Raw genomic sequence first — 26,107 nt, forward strand, 5'->3', positions numbered from 1 at the left:
GTTCCGCAACGCCCTGCGCACTGTTGAAGAACAGACTTGTACCGGAATTACGGGAGTATGGTTTCCGAATCATAAATATGAGAGCCACTCGGATGGCACGCATCCATGCATATCCTTTGATATAAGCATCGAATCAATAATGCCATTGCATCGACCCTTCGTTCATGCATCCGCAGAGAATACCATCCTTGTAGAAGATCCACATAGTCTACAACTTGAGTCTGGACTCTTGAAAATTCGGCTAAGTTTGATCACCCTCTACAGTTGGAATGCGGGCATTGACTGAGGAATCAGAAACAACCATCCTTCTGATGAAGCCAATTTTGACTAGATCTAGGCTTCCCATTATTAGCGTTTATGTGGGACTCATTGTACTGCTACTCCACATTGAGATTCAATCCCAGTCCATCATTTGGCTAATTGTTAGGTCGGGGATATCGTTTTTGTCGTCATGCCTTGAGCACTGAAGCGAGAATTATACAAGTGAAAGAGTTTGGAAAAGGAGTGTTTTCCATAAGTAATCTCCCAACACTGAATACAAAAAGATTGCAGAATGTCATCAATACCAAAACTCTGCCGCTTAGGCTATCAACTTCCAGTTAGTAAATTGTGATTCTCTTGGATGGCTGGCACCAATACGTCCTGGGCGATGTCTGAGCATATGATACTCCACAGTAACCATCTCTCGTTGGACGTATCATTTATACATCCGACGAGCCGAAACGACAAGCGTATTCACCTAATCCCTTTTCTCATTTTCCAAAGCCGCCAATTCGACATCCGTCCGCTTCCAGTAGTGGCTGAGATCACCGACTGGTAGTCGGACTGTCCAGCGCATTTCTGCAGCCATCATGACAACAATCATGTACCATCCTAGTAGCGCCACAATGAACAAAAGCGCACCTCCAGCCTTAGACCATCCTTAGTTCAGTTCAAATATTCGAGGCGATAAGATACTGACCTTTTGTAATTTGAGTGCCTGATCGAAATCCCCTAGGCTCAGCTTCCAGTAGGCTCCGCTCAACACCCATGAGCCCAGGGTGACAAACAAGAATATGGAAGCGAACACAGCATTGATACGGATCGTGAACAGCCAGAACGTACCCAGAGCAAACCCCCAGACGAGTAGGTATAGTGCGACCACTGCATTCATTTCTTTAGAAATTGCTCCCTCCGCCGCATTTCCAGTTGCGGAGTACGCGGTAGCTAAGCCTAGTGTTGGGAGCTGCAAAAGGCCAAAGGATAGCCAGAAGACGCAGAATAGTCCGCAGACCATCATCGGGAAGAATTGGGCTTGGATCCAAAGAAAGATTGTGGAGAGGAGAAGGAGCACTGGACCGGTGAAGAAGAAGATGCCGCTGTTCGCAACAATGTCAGTAAAAAGCCCTCGAGTAAGTTCACATGGAGTATACCCACGCAACTGCTGGTAGTCCGCTAGCTCCTCCCCAACCCATCAAGACCATACTGAAAGTGAACGTCGAAATAACGAAGCTGCAAAGGCATGTTAATATCAGTTGCGCAATGATCACCCACTGGATCCAATGTAAGAGCGCCTTAGAGGTACAACATACCCAACGAAACCCAAAGGTGTTGCATTTGCATATCGCTGTATATGCTCCGTAGCATGTGGTACCTTTGGTGCGAGGTAGAGCTATGGATCATTGTCAGTTGTTAATCCACGGTCAACGACTCCAACAAGTGCAGTATCCTATACCTTCTCGAAAAGCTCAGGAGAAAGAGAGATATTAGTCGTAGTGTGGGTCAAGGGCGGCTTCGCTGTCTCGATTCTCTCTGTACCATAATTTTCTTCAACCTCCCTGGTCGTGGCACTGTTTGTGGTCGATAGGCCCGAAGTTGTGGTCGCCATCGCCGATTACAATGACGCAGCTGAGTGACCAGTATGTTGTTACTGTGCAAAGCGAAGAGTTGCAGACTTGTTGATTCTGGGGGACTTTGTGGACTGTTTCAAAGTACGAATCTTCTCCAGGCTTTGAGATGGTCGCGTATGGTTCTTCTAGCAGGCTATGTAGTTGTCTCGATGTACAGACTTTGCGAACACAACTATGCCACAACGACTGAACATCGGTCCTTATATGCTTTCGGTCCTCATGCGAGCATCCCTCTGTCTGGTTGGTAATGTCGTGCGGGGCGTAGCTACCCATGTCGTCTGTGACCATCTCGACTCACCACCAAGACTGTGATTCTGGAGGATACACGCAGATAAGACCAATCTCGAGCGACATATAAGCCCGAGCCCGCTTTCCGCAGGAAGGGTACATTTAATGATTAGTGGTTGAAGCATGCCATGCCCATGTTTCGTCCGGCTATATTGCCCAGTAGGATCTCGGTTGTGACGAGCGTGATGTTTCCCCACACGTTTCTCGCGTGGTCCCTGTCTTCGGCAAAATTGGGGAGCAAGGCCCCACCGGATGGAAACTGCATTACAGGTAGCTTACTGCTCTTTTGGGTCATGGCTTACATTGGGGGCTTGAGCTGACGAAATGTTTTGACGTCCTCCACATAAAGCTCACTGAAACATAACTTGGCAGTTTTCGAAGGACCGAATCTCCCAATACTGAAGGCCACACATGGTGGGGTGATCACAACAATGAGACAAAAAACAGTATGAGATGTCAGCATTTTTGTATAACAACGTTGATTTCTGCTTCAACCTAGGCAACTGGGACTGCTAACAGCCGGTCTGAAATATTACAGGACTTTCCAGTACAATTACTTCCTCTATGGGAATACGTTCAACGTAAACGATTCCGGCGACAGCCAGCGCAGATCTCGATGTGGCATCGTGGACAGCGGAGAATAAACTTGGAGTGTCTTCTCGAGCACATCTCACATTGAAATCTCGTTCCTGAACCTTGCATTCCTTCGATCCTCGTAAGCCAGCCCCGATGTCGACATTCATGATTTGCACGAAGAGTCTCGGCCATTTCTCGAACAAGACGATCTACTTCTAAATCTGTGATAGCAAATTGCTCAACCCGTTCTGCGGGGGGATCAATTCGATCCTCAATGGAATTATCGGAAGCAGCATCAAGGACAGGCTCTACTTGAAGTGTTGCGACATCTTCATCTGCCCCTTCCTCCAAAACCTCATTAACGGCTTGTCTCGCTTCGTTAACTGCATTTTCAAGTCCATCATCGTTCACAACATCATCTGCCTCCTCGATATGGTCTTCGACTTCGTCGTCGACAATATCTTCATGCAGATCATTCCCAACAATATCTCCTTCGACTGGTATTTCATTGTCCGGCCAGTGAATTGGTGGTTGGCGCTGGAGGTTTACCGGAATCAGTGGGGCTTGATGAATTGCCTCTCGATCGACGACAGCTCGGGCTCGAGCAACAAGTCTATCCTCGTTCCATTGGTCGCAGCGACAGGTTTTCCACCGAGCACCGCACAAGTAGCAGAATTCAGCGCTACACACACAGCTGTTTGAACATGTTAGAGTTGTAATTCGACATAGTCCAGGCAACTTCATACCGCATATGGTTACAGCCATGATCCAATTCGACCATCGTACGGCACTTGTAGCAGCGCTGCCAGCCTTCCTGTTGCCCCAAAGATACCACCGCTTGAATATGTGGATCTGCTGGACAGTCGGTATCTGGGTGAGAAGCATTCTTGCACGTCGTACAAGTATTTGCCAGACAAGCAGCACAGGAAGCTATCTCGTGCGCGATTCTATCAGGAGGTACAAATTTCCCACACAGCTTGTTGCTGCAATAGGTGCGGTTAGGCACGGAGAATTCAATTTCTGCCCAGAAGAAGGCCTCGAGGGTAGCTTTGGGAAGATAATTGCGTGCCACGTCAATTACTATGGGCTCGCGGCAGCATCGAGGGGGAAAGAGGCCTTGATCCTTGAAAGCATTACGAAAAAGCCTGTCCAGACACCCGCGACACTATCGGTCTCCACATGAAAGTTTGATTGTTGTCGTCCCACAGAAATCTCCAAAGCATGCAACGCAGCGATGCTCTTCTGAAAGTTTACCAAGGGCTTGGGCTTGTCTTTGCGCGTAAGTCATGGACGGCCCGGCTTCTGGTTCTTCTTCGTCATCATCGAGCCCGATCAAGCAATGAGACGCATTGAAAGGCGTTTCAGACTGGGTCCAATCTATATCTTCACTACCATCTGCCGTTCCACGCTCTTCTTTGTCCAGCCTTATTGCGAAACGCCTGTCTTCCTGTATCTGTACGTCTAGGGCTGTGAGCTCCGCGATGAGCTGAGCATCGGCATCGACGGCATTCGCAATACTATGCGCGAGCCTCAGGTCCCGCATGAAATTTATATGTGCCAATACCTCCGCTTGGAACCCTTCGAAAGCGACTACATCATCGGGCGGGCTGTTTTGACGATATTTTCCTTTTAGTGACGTCGGATTCTCGAATGAATTAACCTCATCCAGCTGAAGGCGAAGAGCCATGATCTCGTCATCCATGAGATTGGATTGGAACGGTTGGATAGCAACATCTGTCATGATGATAGATTGAATGGTCGATGATCTGGATGCTGCAAAAGGTTATGTGTGGGAATCAGGCAGACATCAATGTGGAGGGGACCTGGCATTTATGGAAGAAATTGATTGAGATACGGTCAACCAATAGAACACTTCCTTGCGACGAATGGCAGGGGCCAAAGAAATGATAAATCGCGGTTTTCGACGTGGTGTAACACGCCTAAGAGTGTCATAGCTGCAGACAAATGACGATGATGTTCTACCAACCAGTCATCAATTGCAACATATTTGAATAGAAAGAATGTCAATCCGTATTATTATGAACAGATTGACGAGCTTTTTGTTCAAATCATAGCAGACTTGTCGTTGATACATTCTGGCTCACCATCATTTCATCATAACAACTTAGGTGATACCATCCCTTGCATATTCAAGGCAACCACGAAAATGTTTGTTTGATGACGTGGGGTGTAATTAGATTCAGATAGATGATTACCTGAGGGGACGATATGCCCACCCGGAAAGAAAGTTCTTTTTACACTGAGAACGTTGGCATTGTATATGAGTTAATAGACTCGAATGTATCAGGCACCAAGACCAAGTGGATGTTGTAACATTCACTCTTTCGTGTACCGCTTTGAGAAACTTCTATTCCAATAAGTACTCAGAGCTTAGAGCGTTTGCGTCTACTGTTTTCACATTTATAGATTCCTCTGTAGTTGGGGGCATCACAAGAACAACCCGCAATCGATAGATGGGCTCGGTAGATCCAAATGGCAAATGTTAATAATACTTTTCTGTAACTTTGTGGATGCTTTACTCGATAACGTGTCAAGCTACACGTGACCTGCGAATAGAATCGTCGCGTCCTATACTACTCTGCACTTGAGAAACAAAAGTATTGAGCAGAAAAAGTTGTTTTGAGAAATTATTATTTTATTATAGACAGCCATCATAAGTAACTAGCTTTGCCCGGCTCACGGCCAAAGATCTAATGTGTAATCTTTTTAAAATGCAAATGAAGATTAAACGCCATCGCTATGCAAATGCTCGCCACAAGCAACAAAAATAATCGTAACAATCCTTCCACAATCAGGCCTTCATCTTTTGGTTCAATTGTTCCCTGAACTTGGCACCCTTGATCATGATTAGAATGATACCAGGGATGCACAAAATATCGAGAGCCGCCAGCCCAGTGAAGCACCATCCATACCCCATCCTCTTGACAAGCTCATCCATGATGACAGCTCCAATCGCAGCAGCAATGTTCCTCAGCAATCCTCCAAGCGCCACGAGACTTGCAGCCTGCGAAGGATCGCATTCGGTCTGGAACGAAGTGCTAGTAACGAAGATGATACTCGTGCCGACAGCCGCGAACGCAGATCCGAACAAGCCACCCGCAGCGTTGATGCGGTACTTGGTAAACCATCCGTACATCAACTTACCCACACACGCGATGACGAAACCGACGATCTGGATGGGGATACGTCGCTCAGGGACAACTTTATCGTTGGGTGAGTTGCGGATTGCCCTTGCGCGCATGGCGTCGGAGATCCGACCGACGGCGATGGATGTGACGAAGAGGGCAAAGCCTGGGACAAGGAATGCGTAGCCGACTTCTTGGGTGGAGAACCCGAACTCTTTCTGCCAAACCTTGGGGAAGGTGATGTAGATGGCGTAGAGGCCTGCGAATTGAAGGGCACCGTTGATGCTGACGATGAGATGGGGAGGGTATGCGAGGAGATGTAGGAACTTTTTGAGGGTTGGTCGCGGAGGCTTGGGGAATTTCTTGCCGTCGATGTCTTCGATGGGCATTTGGCGGAACTTGGGCAAGAAGAACCACGGCTTTTTAGTTAAAGCTTCCCCATTGCCTACGAGCGAGCGTAGTGTCTCGGGGAGACAGAAGAGGATGAGAAGATAAAGTGGAAAGCATGCCAATGCTGATGTTTGGTTAGTTTGATGTCCTCTTTGAACTATGATGCTACCCACCTAAGAATCCAAAAGCCCAACGCCAGCGTGCAACATGAGCAAACTGGCCACCAATCAAGGGTCCCAAGATAGGACCTAGCTGGGGCCCAAGTAGAAACCAAGAGAGTGCAGCACCTCGTCTCTTTGGCTCGGTGATGTCCGCTACAGTACCCGCGCCCACAGAGAAGACGATGCAAGATCCGAATGCCTGAAAGATTCGGAGAACGAACAAGAGGCCAATGTTAGCAGGCAAGGTCGCTAGTAAGATATTGGCTATTAGAAAGCTTCCAAGACCGACTATGTAAACGGTTTTGCGACCTCCGAAGTCAGAAGCGGCAGCACCAAAGAGAGGCTAATAGATACCATTAGTGTCGAGCCTCAATATATAAGAAAGAAAACTCACTGCTACAGCAAAGACTGCCATATACACTGACACTGTTGCGTTTATAACGGTCGCCGAAGTATGAAAGACATCCTGGAACAGAACCAGGGAAGGAAGGTATACAGCGCCGCAAAGGGGACCGAAGAATCCCGCAATGGTAACGATGGCCAGTATGAGCCTGCGTCGTGCAGGCGTGTATGCCGAGTATGGCGGACCTTTAGACTCGTTCTCATTGCGAATAGTCTCTAGGATATCTTCGAAGGATTTGGAGACGGGTCGTGTCGTAGATGTTGAATCTCTTGAATAGGTTGAATCTTCGTAATCTTTCATAATGATTAACAACGCACAAGAACCATAGAATCGAAATGCAGTGACTATTAAATCGTGAAGTGCTTTATTATGCCATTTGATGCAGGACTCGCGGGCAACTATGTACTCCGATCATATTCATCGGTGTTTGCGCAGTTGATAGTTGGCTACACGAGTCCGGCGCCGCGAGCACTGAGCCACGCTGAACCCGTTCCACCACCAGGACCACGCTGCTCATGATTTCTGCAGAGCTATTTTCATTTCTGCTGTGTACAAGGAAAGGCTGTTCGAGACAATGAGTCGTGGCGCACCGCCAAGTGTTCAGCCGCGCTCGCTCCGATAGTATACAGTTTTAGGACGGCGTCCCCCTTGGAGCTGTAATACAATACATGCATGCAAGCTAGATTCCTTCACAAGAGCTGCACAAGGTAAGGGCATCGTTCAAATGGATCATAACTGTTGCAAGTGGCATTGTTGACGACATGATGCTCGCTCTCCCATGTTGTTGTAGGATTACACCACAGTTTGCATGTTGGTCAATGGTAAATCCCAAATCCTTCTTGGATAAAGTCCATACGCAATCTGTAGTGCTTCTCAGTGATGTGCTTTTGGTAAGCCGCATTCAATGTTCTTAGGCTGATATACTCGATGATGTTATTTGCAGTTGCGCTGACCAAGTGCAGCAGCGCATGCATCTATTTCCTGGTGTTGAGTTGATAAGGCTAGGAAACGATTGCAATTGGCCAGACATTGCTTGAAACAGCCAGCCTTCTCGAACTCTGCACGACCTAAAAACGTCCAAAGGCTCAGCCCACCTGGTACCGAGCAAGATACCCGAGAATATGGCCAATAACAAGCATCGCACAACCAACAATGCCATCTTATTATGGCGGACATATGTAGGATCTATCACGAATTGGAGGACGCGAAATTCAACGGACATGGCGACACTGCGCGCTCGTTGGCTCTCACACTTACCACCACGCTGGAACTATGTGATTTGCCTAGAAGTAAGATCTACAATATACCCGCTGTGCATGGGCGGACATAATCACGGGCATCATGATTCAGATGCCTTCTTCTTGTTGTTTGTTTGTCTGGCGGGAATCAATGAATCCTACACAAGGAACAAAATATGGCCCAAGTGTCTCTAAAAGATGTTTTCCCGACCCCCAAGCAAAGGGCAGTCTTTGTGCGAGGTACTACTCTGGTCCCAACCCCATGCGACATGTGCACGTCTTGCCAATGTGACATGAGGACGTTTCTACGTCCCTGAAGGACGCAGCATGACTAAATGTTGCACTAAAGCAGTACCAATGTCATGATCTCTTTTGCATCATAGCATTATGTTTGCATTGCCAACAGCATAGCGCAATCAAAGACAGTGGCACATCGTGATCAATGGGCCAAAAGAGCAACACAGCCTTCTCCGAAAGAGAAATCCTTAGAAAGATGGCACAATTATCTATGCGCTGTAAGATTTGGAGAACATGATATCCATACCTAACGTTGCATCAATGTGTGTTGGCAAAATACAACAATTGATCCCATAGCCTCTTTCACAGCGTGTTGGGTGGGGAATTCAGGAGAAAATTGGCTGGCCTGAGCCCGCTATTTAGTCCCGTATGCTTACATGATGATGTTGGGTAGGTGTATTGTCTTAGATGGGGTGGAGAATCGACAAGACAGAGAGACCGTGCCAGTGTTTGAAGCCAGCATCTAGGGCCGACTTGCAAAGAAAACAAAAGATTTCTCAAAGTTGACAACAACTGGCATCGCATCTGTCTGCGAATCAGGCCATTAATCATGGTGCACTGCACACATAGAAGCTCAAAATATAATAGAACCATTTGTTTAAGATTCTGTTCTTGATAATGTTCAATAATAATTCTAAAATACCTCTGTTATACAAGAAAAAGAAATCGCTATGCTAGTTACGCCATATGATGCTTTGATGCAATAAAAAGAACAATAACGAGATAAAAGCATTTCTAAGCCTTTACATGACCATCACACCCGGTAGTCTCGAATTTCAGCTTCAGATTCCGAGGATACAACGGACCAGCTGGTGTCATCTTTCCATCCCAGCTCTCGCTGACCCGCCACTTCAAGCCCTTCAACAGTTCAACCATAGTGATCCTCAATTCCAACATGGCGAACTTCTGCCCAAGGCAGGTCCTACGACCGCCATGGAAGCTGATGAACGCACCCTTTGCATTCGCTCTGCGGTACAGCTGGTTGATTTCCTCCATCGTGCTGCCCCATCGACTTGGGCGGAACTCGTCGGCGTCAGGGCCCCAGAACTCAGTGTCCCGGTTTGTGGAGTATGCATTGTAGCCGAGGTAGGTACCTTCGGGGATGGCGATTGATGAACCGAGCATCACCGGGGCGTTTGTGCGACGGTTGATAAGTTGGGAGATGGGAGGGAACATCCGAAGCGACTCATAGATGACCGAGGTAAGGTAGGGGAGGTCATGAATGGAGCCATAGCTAGGCTTTTTGTCTCCATCAGTACTATCGGAGAGTAAAGTATTGACTTCTTCGCGGACCTTCTCTTGCACTTGAGGATTGGCGCCGAGCAGATACATGAGCGACATGAGTGCCAATTGTGGGTTTTCGTGTCCGGCGAGAAAAGTGCTGACAAGGTTGTCGTTGAGCTGCTTCTCGTCGATCAGGCCTTGACGATGCGCACCAAGAAGGCGACAGCCAAGGTTCTGCGAGTTGTGATCGCAAACATGGTTATGGCCTTTCGATACTTCTGCCCGGAGGGTGTTGCGGAATCTTTGTACAAGCTTTCGTCCTAGTTGGCGGGATCGAAGACGCAGGTGATCTAAGAATGGAAAGTTCAGGAATATGGGATTGAAGATATTCGGCTTGATCATCGTCTGTAGCATATGAAGTGGTGCATCGGTTCGTCGGAGCGTCTCGAAGTCCGAGCCATAAAGCACTTCTGAAAGGTTGGCTAGAGCATAGCGATGGAGTGGACCATATATGGGCACATCATCGGTCGTGCTCTTAGATCCAGAGATGAACATCTCCTTCAATAGCTTCGAGTTGCGCCATACAAGCGCGGGATCTTGCTCAGCTTGCAGCGCCGGCTTGATGATCGAAGTATATAATTTCCAGTTCTCGCCATGTCCACTGATGATGTTTTCACCAGTATATTCGGCAAGGAGGCTGTATGGAATCTTGACTTGATTGCCACTTTTGGCGAATGTGTCCTCGTATTTGAAGACCTGGGCGATGTATGATGGTTTCCGGACTAGAATATTCCACCGACCGCCGAAGAAGATCTTGACCGCGCCGTATTTCTCCAAAGGCTCCTTCAAATATTGTCGATAAGACTCGGCTTGATCAGTGTCTCTGAACAGCGGCAATAAAGCATAATAAAATGGTATGGTAGGGATGTTCTTCGGGAAGTGTCGAGGAGGTGTGAAGAGATAGATGAAAAATGAGAGGAGCGAAAGGCATGACACAGTAAGTGCCAGAACGACAAAGGAAAGATAGGACAACATCGTGATAGGTGAAGCGATAGAAAATTGTTTGATTGTACGGAGTAATGCTGTCTGCTTGTTGTTGTAGATATTTACTTGTTGATGTCCAGAATTGGTACCACGCTACAAAAAGCATTCCCCCACAGCCACCACCGCCTCAGGCCGCCCATTCTAGCTGAAGACAGTCGCACACCGCTGGGGCCAGCAGCGCGTGGGAGGATCCTGGTGGGACGAAACGCCTGTGCACAAGACAAATGTTACGGGTAGATGGGTTTTGCGTTGTTGCTCGTATCGTATTATTTAGACTTTAAGCGAACCAAAGGACTCTGCGCCAAAGCGCCCCTGGCGTGTGCATTATGCGCTGGTCGTTCACGCCAGGACATCCCAAGTCTCCTCCCCTCACCGCCGACAGAGTCCCCCAACACTGAGGAATGCTGCGCCTACCCGACACTGTTGTCACCATGAGACGAGCTTCTGTTCTGGTGCTATGGCGCACGCACGTTGAGTTTCCAGCGGGGACCCCGTCGTGCATACGGCGCAGGTGATCTGTGACCCAATGAAAGGCATGTGCCTTTTTTTTTTACAAGGACTAGGCTGAGCTGGACAGCTCGGACGCTGCAGTGTCACATCTTGGATTGCGAGACATCATCAGTAGCTGTACGGAAGTAGTGCGATGGATCGAAGTGGCTGGCAAAGCTGGGCATGCTATTGTTGGAGCATGGCCGCTCCGTGAGGTTCAAACAACATCAAGATTATACCAGTACTGGATTCAATCATGGATATATTAGATGAGACCAGCTTCGCCAGTTCAAAGGACATCACAACCAACTCACAATTACTTCCAACAGTTCCTCACAATAACTGCACACCTTCAACTAGATAATCATACCCTTTCCACCAACATACTTTTCTCCAAAGATTGCAACTCGCCCAACAACAGCTTCTAAATCATTTGATTCCAAGACGCAGCTCAACTTCTTTCTTCTTGTTCTATTCTTTTTTGTTTAATCATAATACCCATTCATAATGCCTGCACTCAACAAGGGGACTTCTACCTACCACTCCGTCCACGGACTCTACTGGAGGAACGCTTCCGGTGAGCTCTTGGCCGTTGAGGGGAGCAATTCACAAACACTCCCTCAACTCTGGACATCGCTACGAGCTGAGATTCTCGACCAAAGCAACTCCTGGTCTCGACAACGTCTGCCTTCCGGCAAAGAGATCAGCACCCTTCACATCAAGGCCCAAATTCCAGAGCTCACTCACATCCGCGCAAACTTCCCTCCCAATCATCAGGATGAGGAGTTGGTCACTAAGGTTGCTGAAGTGCAGCACGCTGATGGACTCATCCTCGGCATGCTCACCTCCCGGCCTAAGTCGCTTGCTGCGGACAAGTTTGGTCTGTGGGCGGAAAACTTTGTCCTTCTCGAGACCCAGTTCCGACCCTTTGCGCAGCTGACGGATGCTGCCAACCACGAACATCGTGCGATTGTTGAGAAGGTTGCCACTATTTTCGAGACGAAGCTCAAGAATGCGTCTAGAGATGATCAGTGGAACGTCACTGGCCGGAATGCATTCATGAACAGAGTCTATGGGTTCGTCGAGAGGAACATACCAATTCTTCTTGCGCTGCCCGCTTTCCCTTGCAAGTCTCCCAATTCAAACAAGGTTGGTGGAACAATGCCAGATCTCGCGGAACATATCGCTCTCGATGTTCTTCGCGATTTCGTCAAGGAAGTGAACAAAATCTACGCACCCGGTGCTACCATGTGGGTCATCAGCGATGGACATGTCTTTTCGGATTGCATCGGAGTTGATGATGGCAAGGTCGACACTTACGATGCCCAACTCATCGAGGTCTACAAGAAGAAGTTTCCGGTTGAAGAGGGCCCAGTACCAGCCATTCAGTTCAAGGGCCTCAAAGACATCTTCATGTCGAACCCAGACAGCTTCGCCTCTTTCTCAGAGTCCATGGTGGCAGAAGTCAATGTCCCTCACCCGGTCAAAACTGAGCTGACAGCCCCATCCGAGCTCTGCAGAAAGCTCTTACTGAGTGTTTCCGAGGCAGATCGTGGATTCATTCGCCAATGCATCGAAGAACAAGAGCCACACGCGCTGCAACTCTACCGCGGTCAGACTCGCTTCATGCTCGAGGATCTGGCTATGGTTCCCTCTGTCATCAACCTGAGCAACAAGCAAAAGAAGAAGACCGCAGCCTTGGTCGCACAGGAGATGATCTCCCGCAACCAGGCATACTCGAACTTGGTGGAGCTTCTCCTTCCCAACTACGTGCGCCTCTCCATCCATGCACACAACAACAAGGGACCCAAATTTGCTGTTCGCCTTCTCCCAAAGAGTCTAGTCCGCCCCATCGAGTCACTCTTGAATCGCCACGAACCCGTCCCAGCCTACGAGTTCCAAATCCCTACCCCATGGCACAACTCGATCATCAAAGTTGAGGGTGACGACCTTATGTACCTTGCCCGCGCCGACGTCGCCAGGGTCGCCATTAAGACGGGCACCGACTTCGAAGGTTCGTGGGTTGATGGCCCGAACGGCGCATACTTCCACCTCACTCGCAAGCCTGGAATAACCAAGGCGATCTCTCCGCTCGTCACATCCGAGAAAGCGCTCCTGCAGAAACGACGACCAACCATCTCTCTCCTCTCGCCTATCGAGAAGCCCGTCCTGCACAAGCGTTCTACAATCATCATCAGATCGCCGCTCCAAGAGAAGTCTCTGCTGGCTCTCGAGCCTTCGCTCAACCAACATGCACTCAAGTTTTTCCTTCCTTTCTCGTCCTTCCTCACGTTCACATCTTTTTTCCAGACGCTGTGGCGCAATGTCGCCGAGGGTGTTTATTGAGCCTAACTACCACCCTCCTTTTTCAGTGTCTAAGACGGATGATTTTAGTATTTGTAGCGTTCAAAAGCATACCTGGTGCTCAGATGATAGTCTTGTAATTGCATTTTTCTGGAGTCTGGGTCCTTTGTACATTCGGGGGTTATTATTGTCTTTAGTTAGTGGTCTGGTAACAAGAGCACGTTTTAATAAATTTTCATATGCCTCAAATGTTCTTTTGAAATACCATGTGTTTAAACGTATGCATGCATCAATCGAAATACACAGATGAGATTACCTGCATCAGCGACTCTTTCCTTTCTCTCTTAGCACTGGTAACATGCTCAAGCTTTGCAAGCCTTCTTCCCAGTACAGAGAACACTACAATGACGCCACCATGATAATGTTTGACCTAGATGGAAAGACAATGATGTTTCAACTTAGACCAGGGCAATATGTTTATTATGTTCACAACTTGTCCTAAGGTCTTCCAACCAAGGCTCTATTATATTACTTTATCCTAGCATAAGTACCTCTAAATAGGAATGTTTTTAGGTCTCCTTCGATAGATTCTACTTAAATATTACAAAGTTATGATATACTTACATCATGTATACAGTACAGCCTGTTAGCTTATACCTACATAGTACATAAGCAGATCCTTAGATTCTTAGTATACGGCATTCTATTTTCTAATAGAGTGTTCCTGTTTGATGTTGTAGCTGTGCAATAAGCTGGACACCCCCTGATGCAAGGAATTGTATCCAGGGACTGCCAGGGCGACACATTTACAAGCAACTATCTTGGCACATCCCTTTTGTCAAACTCAGCCAATATGCCTTCTTTTGCCTTGTTCTGCCCCTTTGGCACAAGTGCTGCCTAGTACGATCGCCTGATACATTTATATGAGGCATATCTCTGTATCCACGAACCAATCCTTCATTTCATTTTCTAGGTAGACACTTCACCAATTGTTCACTCGTATCCAGCATTCCTGCATCGCCCGTGGCGCCTCAAACCTAACCTGACTGCTACCAATCTTGATAGTTCAACTTAGACGGCTATCAGATACGACACACTGCTGCCCTCTAACGCCTTCCTTGAATGCTGTCGTCGCTTGGCATATAGTTCCTAACGATTCGCTGCAAGCCCGAAATCTATCAAAATCACCAAGAAAGTTGCGACATATTGAAACGATCCTACTTCTGACCCTATGGGTTCTTCTCATTCACGCTTCGCCTGTTCAGCATGAGGAAGACGAAACGCCCCAACGGGCCTACATTCATTCGCCTCAAACTCGAAGTACATGGGCTATTCTCAGCACTTCATGTTTAGCCCTTTTTGCAAGCACATATTCGGCGCTTCACTTGAACATTCCCAAGCAGTGGGAACATGATGACAAATCTTGGAAGGATAAGATTAAGAAGATCATTCGAGACTTTACCCTCCCTGCGAAGTGGACAGTAGCCGCGATTATTGCCCCAGAATCCCTAGTTAGATTCGCATTTAGCGACTGGATGCATGTAAAAAGGACGGAGAGCCTGTTGAAAATGTATGGAAGAGGAAAATTACAATCTTGGGACCGAACACATATCCACTATGCGAATATGGGCGGATTCGTTTTCCAATTTGAAGTCCTGGAAAATGACAGTGAGCAAGAAAAAGGGTACGATCAAGAAACGAAAAACGTGGCTCTTGATATTTCAGATGAGTTTCATCGTGGTGGTTACGCCCTTTTTATCAGGGCTATCCAAAAACGATTTCGATTCATCTTGTCCAACTTTCGAAAAGCTAGTGATGCAGTCTCTAGTCCAGATCGGAGCGGCAGAGGTGCGTCACATAATCTACCGGACCGGATGCATGAGCTAGGAGATTCTTCAGCTATAGAGCTTCGCTCATCTCAGGGTCTCGAAATCACAGACTTATCAATGCCTTCTTTTCCAGAGGCCGAAACCGAGGCAGTCACCCCCGAAAATCCCGTTCCATCCCCCACTTCCAACGCAAGTACAGATGGAGATGTAGGCCAAATTCCCACAAAGAAGGTTGACTTCTACCTGAACGGTACCTAAATTTTGTTGGCTCAATGCCTCGGAATTTTGGAGGAACCTCCGGAAATCGAAACGAAAGAGATTGAGGACAAGAGTAAAACCCCTCCTTTTGCGAAAATTTACCTTGCCTTACCACTTTTGGTTCTCACATATAACGTTATTGCTCGAACTGCCAAGGGCTTACACGTGTCACAACTGGAAATTGCGGTTTGCGCTTACGGCATTTGTACAATTTTCGTTTCCGTGTTTTACTGGTCAAAGCCACAATCTGTTGGAGTTCCAACGTCTAACTCCCATCAACTTCGGATGGTGTTAAGGAAGGACCAACGGATCCTTTCCCTTTATGGTGGGACATCATTCATAGAAACAAACTTCTTTCCACCATTCGGCGCCGACCGTAAAAAGTATTTTAGGAAAATCACTCAACCTATATCCAACGATAACATTGTTGGAAACTTCTGCGACATTTTCGGGACAACACTCCATAATGCAGACTTCGCGTCTGTTCTAGTAGGAACTTTGTTTGGTGGACTATACTTCCTTTGCTGGAATAGTGTCTTTCCAAGTAGTGCTGAGAAATATCTTTGGAGAGTCTCGAGTTTTGTTGTAACTTTAGGGCTTATTCCCTACGCGTTGATGAACACGATCTTTACTCTAATGTACCGAAAGTCTAAAACACACACAGATATTCGGCAAATAATTGGGCTCTACACAATTCTTGCTTGTTATACTTTAGCACGGATATTTTTCATTTGGGAGATGTTTTGGTCCCTCTTTTATCAACCTCAAGAGACTTTCCAAAACTTGTAAGGTTTACAGCTAGCTTTGCAGGATGAGAATGTGTATCTCAGGACTTGGTTTATATGCGGTGCGCTGTCTTCCATATCTAGGATTAATCTAACAAAACAAAACGAAAAGGTTACCAAAACAGAAACGAGCGTTATTAATAGACGCTAAAGCTGCATTTTAAATGTATTGTTTGTATGTACAAGTACTTCATATTGTCCCGATCTAATGTATTCTGCTACCTCCTCACACGTCGAACAACCACTTGGTTATTTGCGGCCCAGTGCCGATACAAGAGAGAACATCAGGACAGCGGGCGCTTATATTAACGTTATGTTACTGGAGAGGAGGCAAACATCGATTCGACATCTACATGACTAGGACCATATTCCGTGAAATTGAACCAACATTTATATGCAAAGTTATGTGACGTTGATTATACCAAAGACCGCTCAGGCTCAAAATCTGCATTACAATGAAGCGAGTGCCTTGAGTAACTAAACTTTCATCGTAAGTCTCGCGGAAGGTCTAATTTAAACAACCACTTCTCAAAACTCTCAGTATCCAGACTTTTAGGGACCATATCTTTGCTCCTTCTCCATTGTCGAGAAGCCAATTCAAAAGACATATGTCTCGCTGGCTTCATAGCAAGGGATCGTACTCGCTGCGCCTCTGGACTGTCCTCGCCTTCACAAAGAACCCTGGACTCATACGCTCTTTTAGCGAAAACGCTCGCTCTGGCCTGATCGCCATGCGCAATACTGATCTGGAACGCATCGTAATAGAGCCGTGCGCCGAGGATTCCAATATATCCTCCAAATTCCTCATTCAGATTCTGAAGCATCGAGTAACAATCTCTTAAAACCTCCCGAGGTTCACTCATAATGCGATATGGATCGCCGATAGCAGCGTCCAATAACTGAATTTGGAGACGGCGGGCGTCACTATCGTCGAGTTCGGGGGGAGGAAGTGAGCATCCGAGGCAGGTGCACTAAAAATTGAAGGCGTCTTGTAGAGCGGTCTGTCGTGATGTGGAAACTCCACCTTTGTCGTACGGTATAGTGATTTCCTCTCCTGCTTCAATTGGACGGATTGCATGAATGGTTTCGTGCTCTAAGTTGTCATTCCAGTTATTGTGAGAATTGGGAACACAGCTGTGATTGATCAAACAAATCGTAGGATACACTGCGCCAACAGGGGAGTCGGATCCGCAAGGTAGCGCATTTGTTTTGAATATGGTGGAGAAAGGGAGCTTTCCTGGGCTTTTGTTGTACAGAGATAGGAATTGTCGCTGCGAATCCTTGGGTAGAGCTTTCAATTGTGCCGCGAGCTTCGCCTCCAAAATCTGCAGTGGCATTGGACCTGCTTTCAGAAGTGGTTTTTCACACAGGATTCGAGCTCCCTCTGGTATATCGACTTGGGCAATGAGCCCTCTACCTTTTCCTTCGAGTTGTGTGATCACAACCATTGAACTGTCAGGGTTTCGGAGTGGTTCCATTCTGTTCATCCTATACAGAGACGGCGATCCACAGGCGGGGGTTAAGGTGATACTGACGTCGACACCTATGGCTGTGGGTGATATAGAAGAAGGATCTGACAGATTAATTATATTGTAAACAAAGTGAGTGAAGCAGTCTTTCTCGGTGAGCGACGATTCATGATGACACTGGGCGGGGATTCTTATATAGTTCCTTTTTGAATGATAATTACAGCACAAGGCCCCACCTCGTATACATTCCTGTCAATGAAATATGTTGCAAGGTATGTAGTGTGGTAGTATCAGCTATGCGAAAAGGTAAAGCATTGGTGCCGGAGTTGCTTGGGCTTCGGCTCCAATGTCCGGTACCCGCGAAGGAACATGCTTCAAACCGATCTCTCGGAATTTGCCATCAGGTTTTAGGCCATTAGCAAACAGTTGACGAAGGATCTTTAGGTCGCTGACATTCAGTCGTGGTTGTAGAAACGGATCTTCAATAAGGAGTAAGTACGGAGTCCTGGTTGCAGCGCTGTTGTTACAGGCCATCATTCGAAGGTTCTAGTTCCTTTGCGCCGGCATCTTCCCAGACTTAAAGACGTTCCCACATAGTTTAGCAAAACAACAGTCCTGCATGCCGCGATTGTTGTCACACAGGAATTAGGCAGCAGTCGAAGCGTAATGACCCCACCATCGACCAAACACCAAAGCAACTCTCATCAAATTCGCTGCTGAGCGCACATTTCACCTCCTTCTGTACGTACAGCAGTATAGCCTTTTCCTCTTCAGCGCCTCAGCAGCCGAGCTCAACATGGTCATGGATTACGAGTGCGAGACATGTGATCGCGAGTTTGGAAGCCAACAAGCTGCTTTTCAACACATGAACGCACTTGATCATTGGGGTGAACGTTATGAATGCGAGACCTGCGACCGGGAGTTCTTCACACAAGAGTCAGCAAATCAGCACATGAACGCTCTTGACCATTGGGACCGACGATTCGAGTGCGAGACCTGTGACAGGACATTTCACACCGAGCAATCCGCTAATCAGCATATGGACGATACAAACCACTGGCAACCTGAATTCGAATGCGATACTTGCGACCGGGCATTCTATACCCAACAATCCGCTGATCAGCATATGAATGATAAAAACCACTGGAAACCTCAATTCGAATGCGATACCTGCGACCGAGCATTTCATACGCAGACTTCTGCCGATCAGCATATGTCAGCTCTCAATCACTTTAGGCAATATCACTGCTCTGATTGTAGCAGATCTTTTCAGGATGAGAACGCGTTAAAGATGGTATGTTTCCCGTGCGCATATTGACGCCTCATCATCAATGTGTGTTTCAGTTCTCTAGCTAACTTCTTGTAAGCACCTTAACTCAAGCCTTCATCGCGGAAAAAACATCGTATGTCCATTCTGCAAAGTAGCTAAGGCTTCTACCAGCAGCCTTTCGCACCACCTTGAGACTGGCTCATGCCCGCGTGCCAAGGATGTCAATCACCACACACTCTTCCACGCTATCAGCCAGCGCGATCCCAATGGTTTAGTGACAAACAAGCTCCTCACTTACACCGACTCCAACGTACAAAACATTGCAACATCTGCGAGCTGGAACGGCCGTAGCTACGAGTGCTACCTCTGCCACCGAGAGCATGGAAGCCTTGGAGCATTGAATCAACATCTGAACTCATTAGTACATCGCGAGAAACTGTACCATTGCCCGAATAGAAACTGCACTCGTGACTTTGTAGGACTAGCATCACTTTTCAATCACCTCGAGAGTGAAAGCTGCGGTTTTGTGCGGTTCGAAAAGGTCCAGCAAAAGGTTCATAGCTTCATCACTGGAGGGCAGAAGTTGATTAGCTTCGCATGAAAATCTCATCATCTTTTTAAGGAATCTTCCCATAGCTGCGGCGTCCGGGCCTCTAATACCTGGAAGTATGAATTGAACTATAATATGATTTAATTAAACATCAATTCTTATCCGTAATGGAAGGCGGCCAAAGTGCCTGATAATCTGTTGGCTTCTTCATTGTGATAATGATAATGCTAACGACAGGACAAGAACGAAGCACATATTTCGTCCTGTCTGCTCCTTTGCAACACACTACTCCTCAAGTTCATGTCTACTCTCCTATAAAGCCCTCTTTAAGAAGTCCCCAATTCTATCTGCTTATTACGAAGTGACCATTCTCCGATTCAATTTTCGTAAGATTGGCTTGTGAGAACTGGCTTACTCCCTTTGAATTGAAAACATTGACAACACTGGTCAAGATATGGCATTCGATCACTTGGCGGCAAACACTATCTATAAATGTTTTCATAGCAACCTAAAGAAGCCAGCCTTGATGTATACCTTGCTGCCCTCCCAGCAGTCAAAAATGTCTTGAACTAGTAAATAAACTCTCATTGTTGCACTATAAGTTCTTATATTCGCTGCATATTTCTCGTTTTCACAGTGTACAAGTGCTCTTAAGCAAGAGCTGTTGTTTACTGCTATATGAAAGAAAGCAACATTTCGCCTATTATCGTTCCTATCCAAAGCAGCGTTGGTAAGGTGAAAAGTCACCGGCCAAAGCTTTATCCTATCTAAACTCTTTACCAGGTCATCAATGCAATTCTCAGTTCCCAAATTGATAATGTCAGAATTTTTAATGATTCCAACCGCGCGCTCGCGCGCTCCTGCGCTCCTTCGAAAGCACGCGGTGTTTGTGTAATCCTCTGGATGCTAATATTGATATTAGCCCATACATCAACAAGGATCATAGTTCTAGAGCTCTTTATGTAGTCATTTACAAGGCATTCTACAATGTTAAAATAGTCAGCTTGAAATAGAGGAAGTACCAGAGATACTTCAAAGCATGCTACAGAGTTGCAGAAGGAATGACCTCTCAGCAATAATTGAGTAGATTAAGAGTTGAGAAGGAACTCGTTAAACTTTGAAATATAAGAGCAACGTGGACTATAACTCTCTAGAGTATCTCAAAGTTGTAATACTTGCTCTGAATCGCTTCAGCTTTCAAAAATCTCAAGTTTAGGTTTTAACAGCCCAGGACATCATACGTATCGCGTGGCATCACTTTTGTTAGAGCTCTGCCATCGCATACTTCAGACTAAGAAAAACCCATTCATATACTCCACATGTTGCTAACGTCTCACTGTAGACAAGTATGTATTGCTAGCCAAAGCTTTCTCGTAGTGGCCATGCTTCGTCGACTTCGTCGTCTTCGTCGTCGCTGTCGTCACTGTCGTCACTTTCGTCGCTGTCACTGTTCGGGAATAACCTCTTCCATGGCTTAATGCCACAAATCTCGTGGAAGACGGTGCGTTGCGAAATTATGGGCTTTCTCTCTGATATGTAGTCGTCTATTTCGACCATCTCCAAGTGTGCGTCCTTGGAGAAGAAGAAAATATATGCTGACTCATTGATGTCCTGATTCAAGAACTGTAAGAAGAAATGACTCCCAGGCGCTGTTTGGCAGATCCGAGGGAGAAACACCCACTGCGCCTCGTCTTTTTTACTTTGCCAGCACATGTTCAGGAAATCCCCCGTGGTGCGAAACAAAATTGGCGGAGTCGACTCATTGGGATGATCCGGTGACATGCTGAAGTCCGGATATACTGAGGTGTCTTGCTCTGGAATCGTCCAAGGAGATTCCTGCCATGCTGGCATCCGCGGATTCTCTACGGGTACGACCTCTTCGTCCTGGCATGTCTGCATTGACCCGTCGATACCTCTGACCAATTTTCCCTTCGATGATAGATAATAAAGTACTATCCATCTGTAATTGCCCTGAGCAGTTGGCGAGATTATGAAACCTCCCGTTAGGGGGGTACCGGCCCATGCTTTTTGTAGAGCACCAGACTCTTGCGTATGTAAATTGAACGGGTTGAGCCACTCTCCTTTGTCCCTTTTGATGCGTAGTATGTCTCCATTTCGATCTTGACAATAAAGGCAGGAACGGAGGCAAAGGAGTGATGATTCCTGATGGATCTGAATTTTGCTAGTAGATAGTTCGTCTTCACGCCATTGACCACTCCCAGCATTGTAGAACATGGCTCGGAGATAGTGATCTTCTTCTGCAAAGAAGACGTAGAGCTACACAATAAATAAGAAAAGGATCGATAATATCATTCCTTCACTTACCCGAGAATTGATCCATCCGATTGCTAGCGGTGTCCCAGGAGCCACTCGGTTGCACGCTATGGGAGTCTTTGCAAGACAGTTGAGTATGCCAAGTTTGACCAAGACAAGTTCATTCGACGAATTTTGAAATAACAAAATAGTCATGTCATCCTTACTCTCAACAGCGAGACGACTTTGAGGATGGGGTAACCATACAAGTCGTGGGACGGTTGGGCCAGGGAACGGGTGGACAGGTTGCTTTGCCGGCTGAAAGCAATCTCTTACCCATTCCATTCCAGAAATTCCGGAAATCAGGTCGAGTAACATAGCTGGCTTAGAACGCTTTGCCATGTTAACAAAATCCTAAACCATATGAACAAACTTACGCGTATGATGCGCCATGTGGTGAAATCATCTAGTTCTTTGCTCCATTCCTGAAAACTAATGATAACGGTGAGAGAAAGCCCCAAATTAAGAAAGCATAAACTTACGTGGAATTCAGGGTTTACCGCCAATTTTCTTCCAATAACCGTCTTGGATATCAGTTTGAGAGACAACGGATGAACGCTGGGACTGTTCTTCCCCTGAATGTGCCGATACTTGTAGGCCAGCGTTATGAATCGGCAACCCAGACTTGAGTTCCACTTCCCCAGAAAGGGATTTGCCACTCTCATGCTGATCGCTCACCACCTCGCTGACTGTTTTACTGCTTCTATTTTCGTAGATGGCTCCACCGAACGTGATAGTTGGACAAATAAATAATCCTGACTTAGGATGAGCTTCTGCCTACGATCATAGCGAGAGAGTGTTTATACCGAATTCATCATGAAATTGCCTCCATAGATACAGGTTGTTGGGGGAGTTTTGAAGCTCCTTCAGCCTATGTTTGCATGCTTGAGACAAATCCAGGGCAGCTGAACTTAGCTTCGCTATCATTTTAGGGCACTTTTACTGAAATTTAGCATGGATTAGCTCAAGATGATGTTCTATAAATTACCTGATACGTATAATTCCATTCCTTCAATAGTTCGGTTCTGTGAATACGTGCCTTTGATTGTGCGTTTCGGAAGTAGTGAGCCCCAATGCCAATTTTTGAGAGCTTCCAAGCCTCGAAATTTCTAGATCTAAATTACTGACTTTATCATGAGTGAAGAGCAAATCTGTTTACAGTGACCCTGCAGCATCAGTCGCGTCAATATGATTACTAGACCCAATGCTTGCAAGGAAGTTGCTCAGGTCATTATTGCGCTGCTCATCTAGAATCTGCGGGCATTGGATTCTCGGATATTCATCCCTCTTAAGCTCGAAAGCTACGGAAGTCAGCGCTAGAATCTCAAGGAATGGGATTTTATGCTGGGGGCCTGTACCTTGGGAGCGAGCTTCTTCGACAGTTCCATCAGGGTAGACCACCCAGCCGTTGAGAGCTCCAGCAGACTCGAAATGTTTCCAATAATCTTTTGTTTCGAGTTGGCGATTGCTTGACCCAGACATTTCGATACGGCACCTATTCTTTTATTGAGTATACAACCCAGTGTTTTGGAGATAGGAGGCGAGCAAGGCGTCCGAGACAGATTACCCCGCTCATGAGATTTACGCGTTTGCAAGAACATCTCCTCTCCGCCTGTGTAACAATGCAAGACAGTCTTGCGAATCCTTATAGGTCCAGAGAGAGAGCCAAGAGTGCTGACTTCCCCTCGATGCAAGGTGGGGTTTCCAGGCTCATTTCGCGGAAAAGAAGTACCCAGACGCTGATTTCCGTTCTGTTTCTACTTCCGCAATTACTTAACTTCTCAGCCTTGAAGATTGATACTTAGAAGGCATCTAACTTAGGTGTATGGTTCAAAAGCACGTGAGTTTTGTAGCCACTTGGTGCTAATGAAATCTATCAAAGAATCACAGATTCGCTGATTCTCCTGCACTGTCTGATACATACGTTATTGCTACATAGTGCAGCGCGGGTACCATAATCAACACGCGCTCCGCAGTGGATATTCATATGCTTAAAGGCTACGTAGGATTTTCTACGACTGACGATACTTGACGAGATACTTGATTCAGCAGCTTAGAGAATGGAGTAAGTACTACATCCTAATAGAAGCATCGATAGAGGGGCTAAATTAGGACAAATGGAAGCGATGTTGACTTAAAGTCATTTTTTTCTAGTGAGACCCTCCTCTAGGGTTTTTAATACTGCTTTAATCTCCAGATTAATACCAGCGAGCCAATCTGGTAAGCAGAGAACCACCTTGACCATCATGTGAGCCTAATAGGTTGCACGTTTACATCATTCGTGACGCAATACTACATGAAAAATCGCATTATCAGCAAGAACTCGATCAATAAGTATAAATGCGTACCCTAGAAGAATCCCTCAGGCCCTTCGCCAGTGAGGATTATTGTTATTAGGGCCCATGGGCTGATATACCTCCCTGTGTGTTGACTGAGCATGTGAAGGCGCTGTTGCGGTCACTGCTTGAACGGGATTACCGAACCCATGAGAAAGGTATGTACTTTTTTGGGAAATCGCGACAGGATGAGACTTTTGGTGCATCAGTAGAAGAGCTAGGAGGATCATATACTGATTCATCAGGAACCTGAGGAAATTCGTGCATAACATGCTAATCTGATGAGGAGAATTGAAAATGACCATCTGTTACTGTACCCTCGCCCCGTACTCATCAACCAATTTTGAGTCGTGTATATGATATACCGTACTATAGAGGTGTCCATCTTCCATGCGCAACAAGCATGATATGGCAGGTCAATGAGGGCGGGGAAGCTCTGTCGTCGACCAAAGATGGAGCAGTTTACAGACTGTCGTGGCGCTTTATCAATATGTCTACTACTACACATTGCTATGATGATATAGACACGGAAAGAAAGAAAATAGTTACAAGCCATGCAATTCAAAAAGAAATTTCTCAATTTCAGGTGTCAAACTGTCGATAAACTCATCAATAATTTGACGAACGGTAGATGTATAGACCATATAGTTATGTGTTCCAAAAGCGCAAGAAGATAGGACCGTCAACCACGTTCGGCGGTCAGACTTGCTGCAGGCGTAGTCTTATGGGATCACCGATGGTTCATACATGTTCTGACATGCATTGACAGGCAACTGCAACTTTACTAGCAGTATCCAGCTACGATATAATCTGCACAAAATCTCACAATAAAACCCACTGAAATTCGTCCCTCAAATCGAGCATTACCCCTCCAATCACAAAATACCCAACAAGCATTTTTATCAGTCCAAATCTAGCATCTCACCGCATGTCTCCGCCCTTATCGTCCCATAGCTCTACACATGTAAACCTTAATTCCCGTTCTTTAATTTGTTTCCACCACGCCTCGCAGCGTACGGTCGGTGTAGTTGTCGCTGTTGGATATGTAAGCCCTCTGCAGGTGCGCGCTTAACCCAACTTAGTCCACAGGCGACGCGCTGTCTTCCATATCCAGGATTCCAACGAAACGAAACGAAACAGGCAGACGAACAGAAGCTAGCGTTATCGACAGGCGCTAAGGGTGCGTTTCGGATTATATTGCATGTATGTACAAGTACTTGATATTATTTCGCTTCGGCTAATCAACTCCAGTTCCAATGTAATCTACAACTTGCGTCTGCACCTGTCGAGCATCGTTTTCCTTCTTGTTATCGAATGCAGATATTAGTATCTTCCAAAATAGACGTTGAGGATATTGTCATGCGGTGAGCGAAGGGTAGATAACGGATATTAAAAGCAAGTTGTCTCATTTGACAGACGCAGGAATTCGAGGACTGACACCGGGTCTTTTCTTAGATCTTCCCACCCCTGCCCCTAACACACACTTGCTCGATGCTCGCTGCAGGGGTAAGGGAGAGACGAGTTCAAACGGTTGGTCCCTGCTGTTTGCGGCGGTTGCTTATTCGTAGGGGCGTCTCTGTTTAATTTGGAGAGGCACAGTGGGTAGAAACAGTTTTGCACGCAGGGGTAGCGATAAGATAATGATAGTCGATGATGATATATGTCGGTTCATCGACACGCTACCATTGATGAAGCATCGTCTTCGATCGTTCGTCGTTTCTTTCGCTTCAAACTTTTTGGACCTCCGAAGGCTTGGAGAGCCGTTCGTTCTTTTCTTTGCGCGGGTTTGATACTTTGTGCTGCCGTTCCTTTGCAATTCACCATTCAGTCAATCCTTTGAGATTCGAA

The 26,107-nt window shown here is 46.5% G+C and overlaps 10 protein-coding genes across 10 annotated transcripts; 3 read left to right on the plus strand and 7 right to left on the minus strand.

The window, feature by feature from the left end:
* Positions 1-603: 603 nt before the first annotated feature.
* Positions 604-1,978, minus strand: BU24DRAFT_97293 (uncharacterized protein). Its single transcript, XM_033534855.1, has 5 exons — positions 1,715-1,978; positions 1,572-1,651; positions 1,417-1,491; positions 962-1,358; positions 604-910 (listed from the first exon to the last, which is right to left on the minus strand). The coding sequence occupies exons 1-5, from the start codon at positions 1,865-1,867 to the stop codon at positions 740-742; spliced, it is 876 nt and encodes a 291-aa protein (XP_033376817.1). The 5' UTR covers positions 1,868-1,978; the 3' UTR covers positions 604-739.
* Positions 1,979-2,753: 775 nt separating this feature from the next.
* BU24DRAFT_360149 (uncharacterized protein) lies at positions 2,754-3,909 on the minus strand (the record flags this gene model as incomplete). Its single annotated transcript, XM_033524087.1, has 3 exons — positions 2,754-3,023; positions 3,345-3,447; positions 3,500-3,909. Coding segments are annotated over 3 exons (783 nt in total), but the record flags the coding sequence as incomplete, so codon positions are not given.
* Positions 3,910-3,918: 9 nt separating this feature from the next.
* Positions 3,919-4,455, minus strand: BU24DRAFT_360215 (uncharacterized protein; the record flags this gene model as incomplete). Its single annotated transcript, XM_033524093.1, has 1 exon — positions 3,919-4,455. The coding sequence occupies one exon, from the start codon at positions 4,453-4,455 to the stop codon at positions 3,919-3,921; it is 537 nt and encodes a 178-aa protein (XP_033376819.1).
* A 1,048-nt stretch (positions 4,456-5,503) lies between these two features.
* Positions 5,504-8,683, minus strand: BU24DRAFT_445496 (MFS general substrate transporter; the record flags this gene model as incomplete). Its single annotated transcript, XM_033530702.1, has 5 exons — positions 5,504-6,413; positions 6,463-6,793; positions 6,845-7,038; positions 7,326-7,362; positions 8,669-8,683. 5 exons carry the CDS (start codon positions 8,681-8,683, stop codon positions 5,566-5,568), a joined length of 1,425 nt encoding a protein of 474 aa, XP_033376820.1. The 3' UTR covers positions 5,504-5,565.
* Positions 8,684-9,123: 440 nt separating this feature from the next.
* BU24DRAFT_456267 (Dit2 protein) lies at positions 9,124-10,647 on the minus strand (the record flags this gene model as incomplete). The annotated part of the gene is made up of 1 exon (XM_033531427.1): positions 9,124-10,647. One exon carries the CDS (start codon positions 10,645-10,647, stop codon positions 9,124-9,126), a length of 1,524 nt encoding a protein of 507 aa, XP_033376821.1.
* Positions 10,648-11,652: 1,005 nt separating this feature from the next.
* On the plus strand, positions 11,653-13,527 carry BU24DRAFT_497934 (uncharacterized protein; the record flags this gene model as incomplete). The annotated part of the gene is made up of 1 exon (XM_033534311.1): positions 11,653-13,527. One exon carries the CDS (start codon positions 11,653-11,655, stop codon positions 13,489-13,491), a length of 1,839 nt encoding a protein of 612 aa, XP_033376822.1. The 3' UTR covers positions 13,492-13,527.
* A 1,188-nt stretch (positions 13,528-14,715) lies between these two features.
* BU24DRAFT_415843 (uncharacterized protein) lies at positions 14,716-15,536 on the plus strand (the record flags this gene model as incomplete). Its single annotated transcript, XM_033526326.1, has 2 exons — positions 14,716-14,769; positions 14,850-15,536. The coding sequence occupies 2 exons, from the start codon at positions 14,716-14,718 to the stop codon at positions 15,534-15,536; spliced, it is 741 nt and encodes a 246-aa protein (XP_033376823.1).
* A 1,270-nt stretch (positions 15,537-16,806) lies between these two features.
* Positions 16,807-17,658, minus strand: BU24DRAFT_437867 (uncharacterized protein; the record flags this gene model as incomplete). The annotated part of the gene is made up of 2 exons (XM_033530226.1): positions 16,807-17,292; positions 17,341-17,658. 2 exons carry the CDS (start codon positions 17,656-17,658, stop codon positions 16,807-16,809), a joined length of 804 nt encoding a protein of 267 aa, XP_033376824.1.
* A 997-nt stretch (positions 17,659-18,655) lies between these two features.
* BU24DRAFT_360349 (zinc finger protein) lies at positions 18,656-19,661 on the plus strand (the record flags this gene model as incomplete). The annotated part of the gene is made up of 2 exons (XM_033524100.1): positions 18,656-19,084; positions 19,158-19,661. The coding sequence occupies 2 exons, from the start codon at positions 18,656-18,658 to the stop codon at positions 19,659-19,661; spliced, it is 933 nt and encodes a 310-aa protein (XP_033376825.1).
* Positions 19,662-20,966: 1,305 nt separating this feature from the next.
* BU24DRAFT_415846 (uncharacterized protein) lies at positions 20,967-22,588 on the minus strand (the record flags this gene model as incomplete). Its single annotated transcript, XM_033526327.1, has 4 exons — positions 20,967-21,887; positions 21,936-22,256; positions 22,301-22,348; positions 22,406-22,588. The coding sequence occupies 4 exons, from the start codon at positions 22,586-22,588 to the stop codon at positions 20,967-20,969; spliced, it is 1,473 nt and encodes a 490-aa protein (XP_033376826.1).
* Between the last annotated feature and the right edge of the window lie 3,519 nt (positions 22,589-26,107).

The sequence above is a fragment of the Aaosphaeria arxii genome (assembly GCF_010015735.1).
Source record: "Aaosphaeria arxii CBS 175.79 unplaced genomic scaffold BU24scaffold_18, whole genome shotgun sequence".
In the NCBI taxonomy this organism is placed as follows: Eukaryota; Fungi; Ascomycota; class Dothideomycetes; order Pleosporales; genus Aaosphaeria; species Aaosphaeria arxii.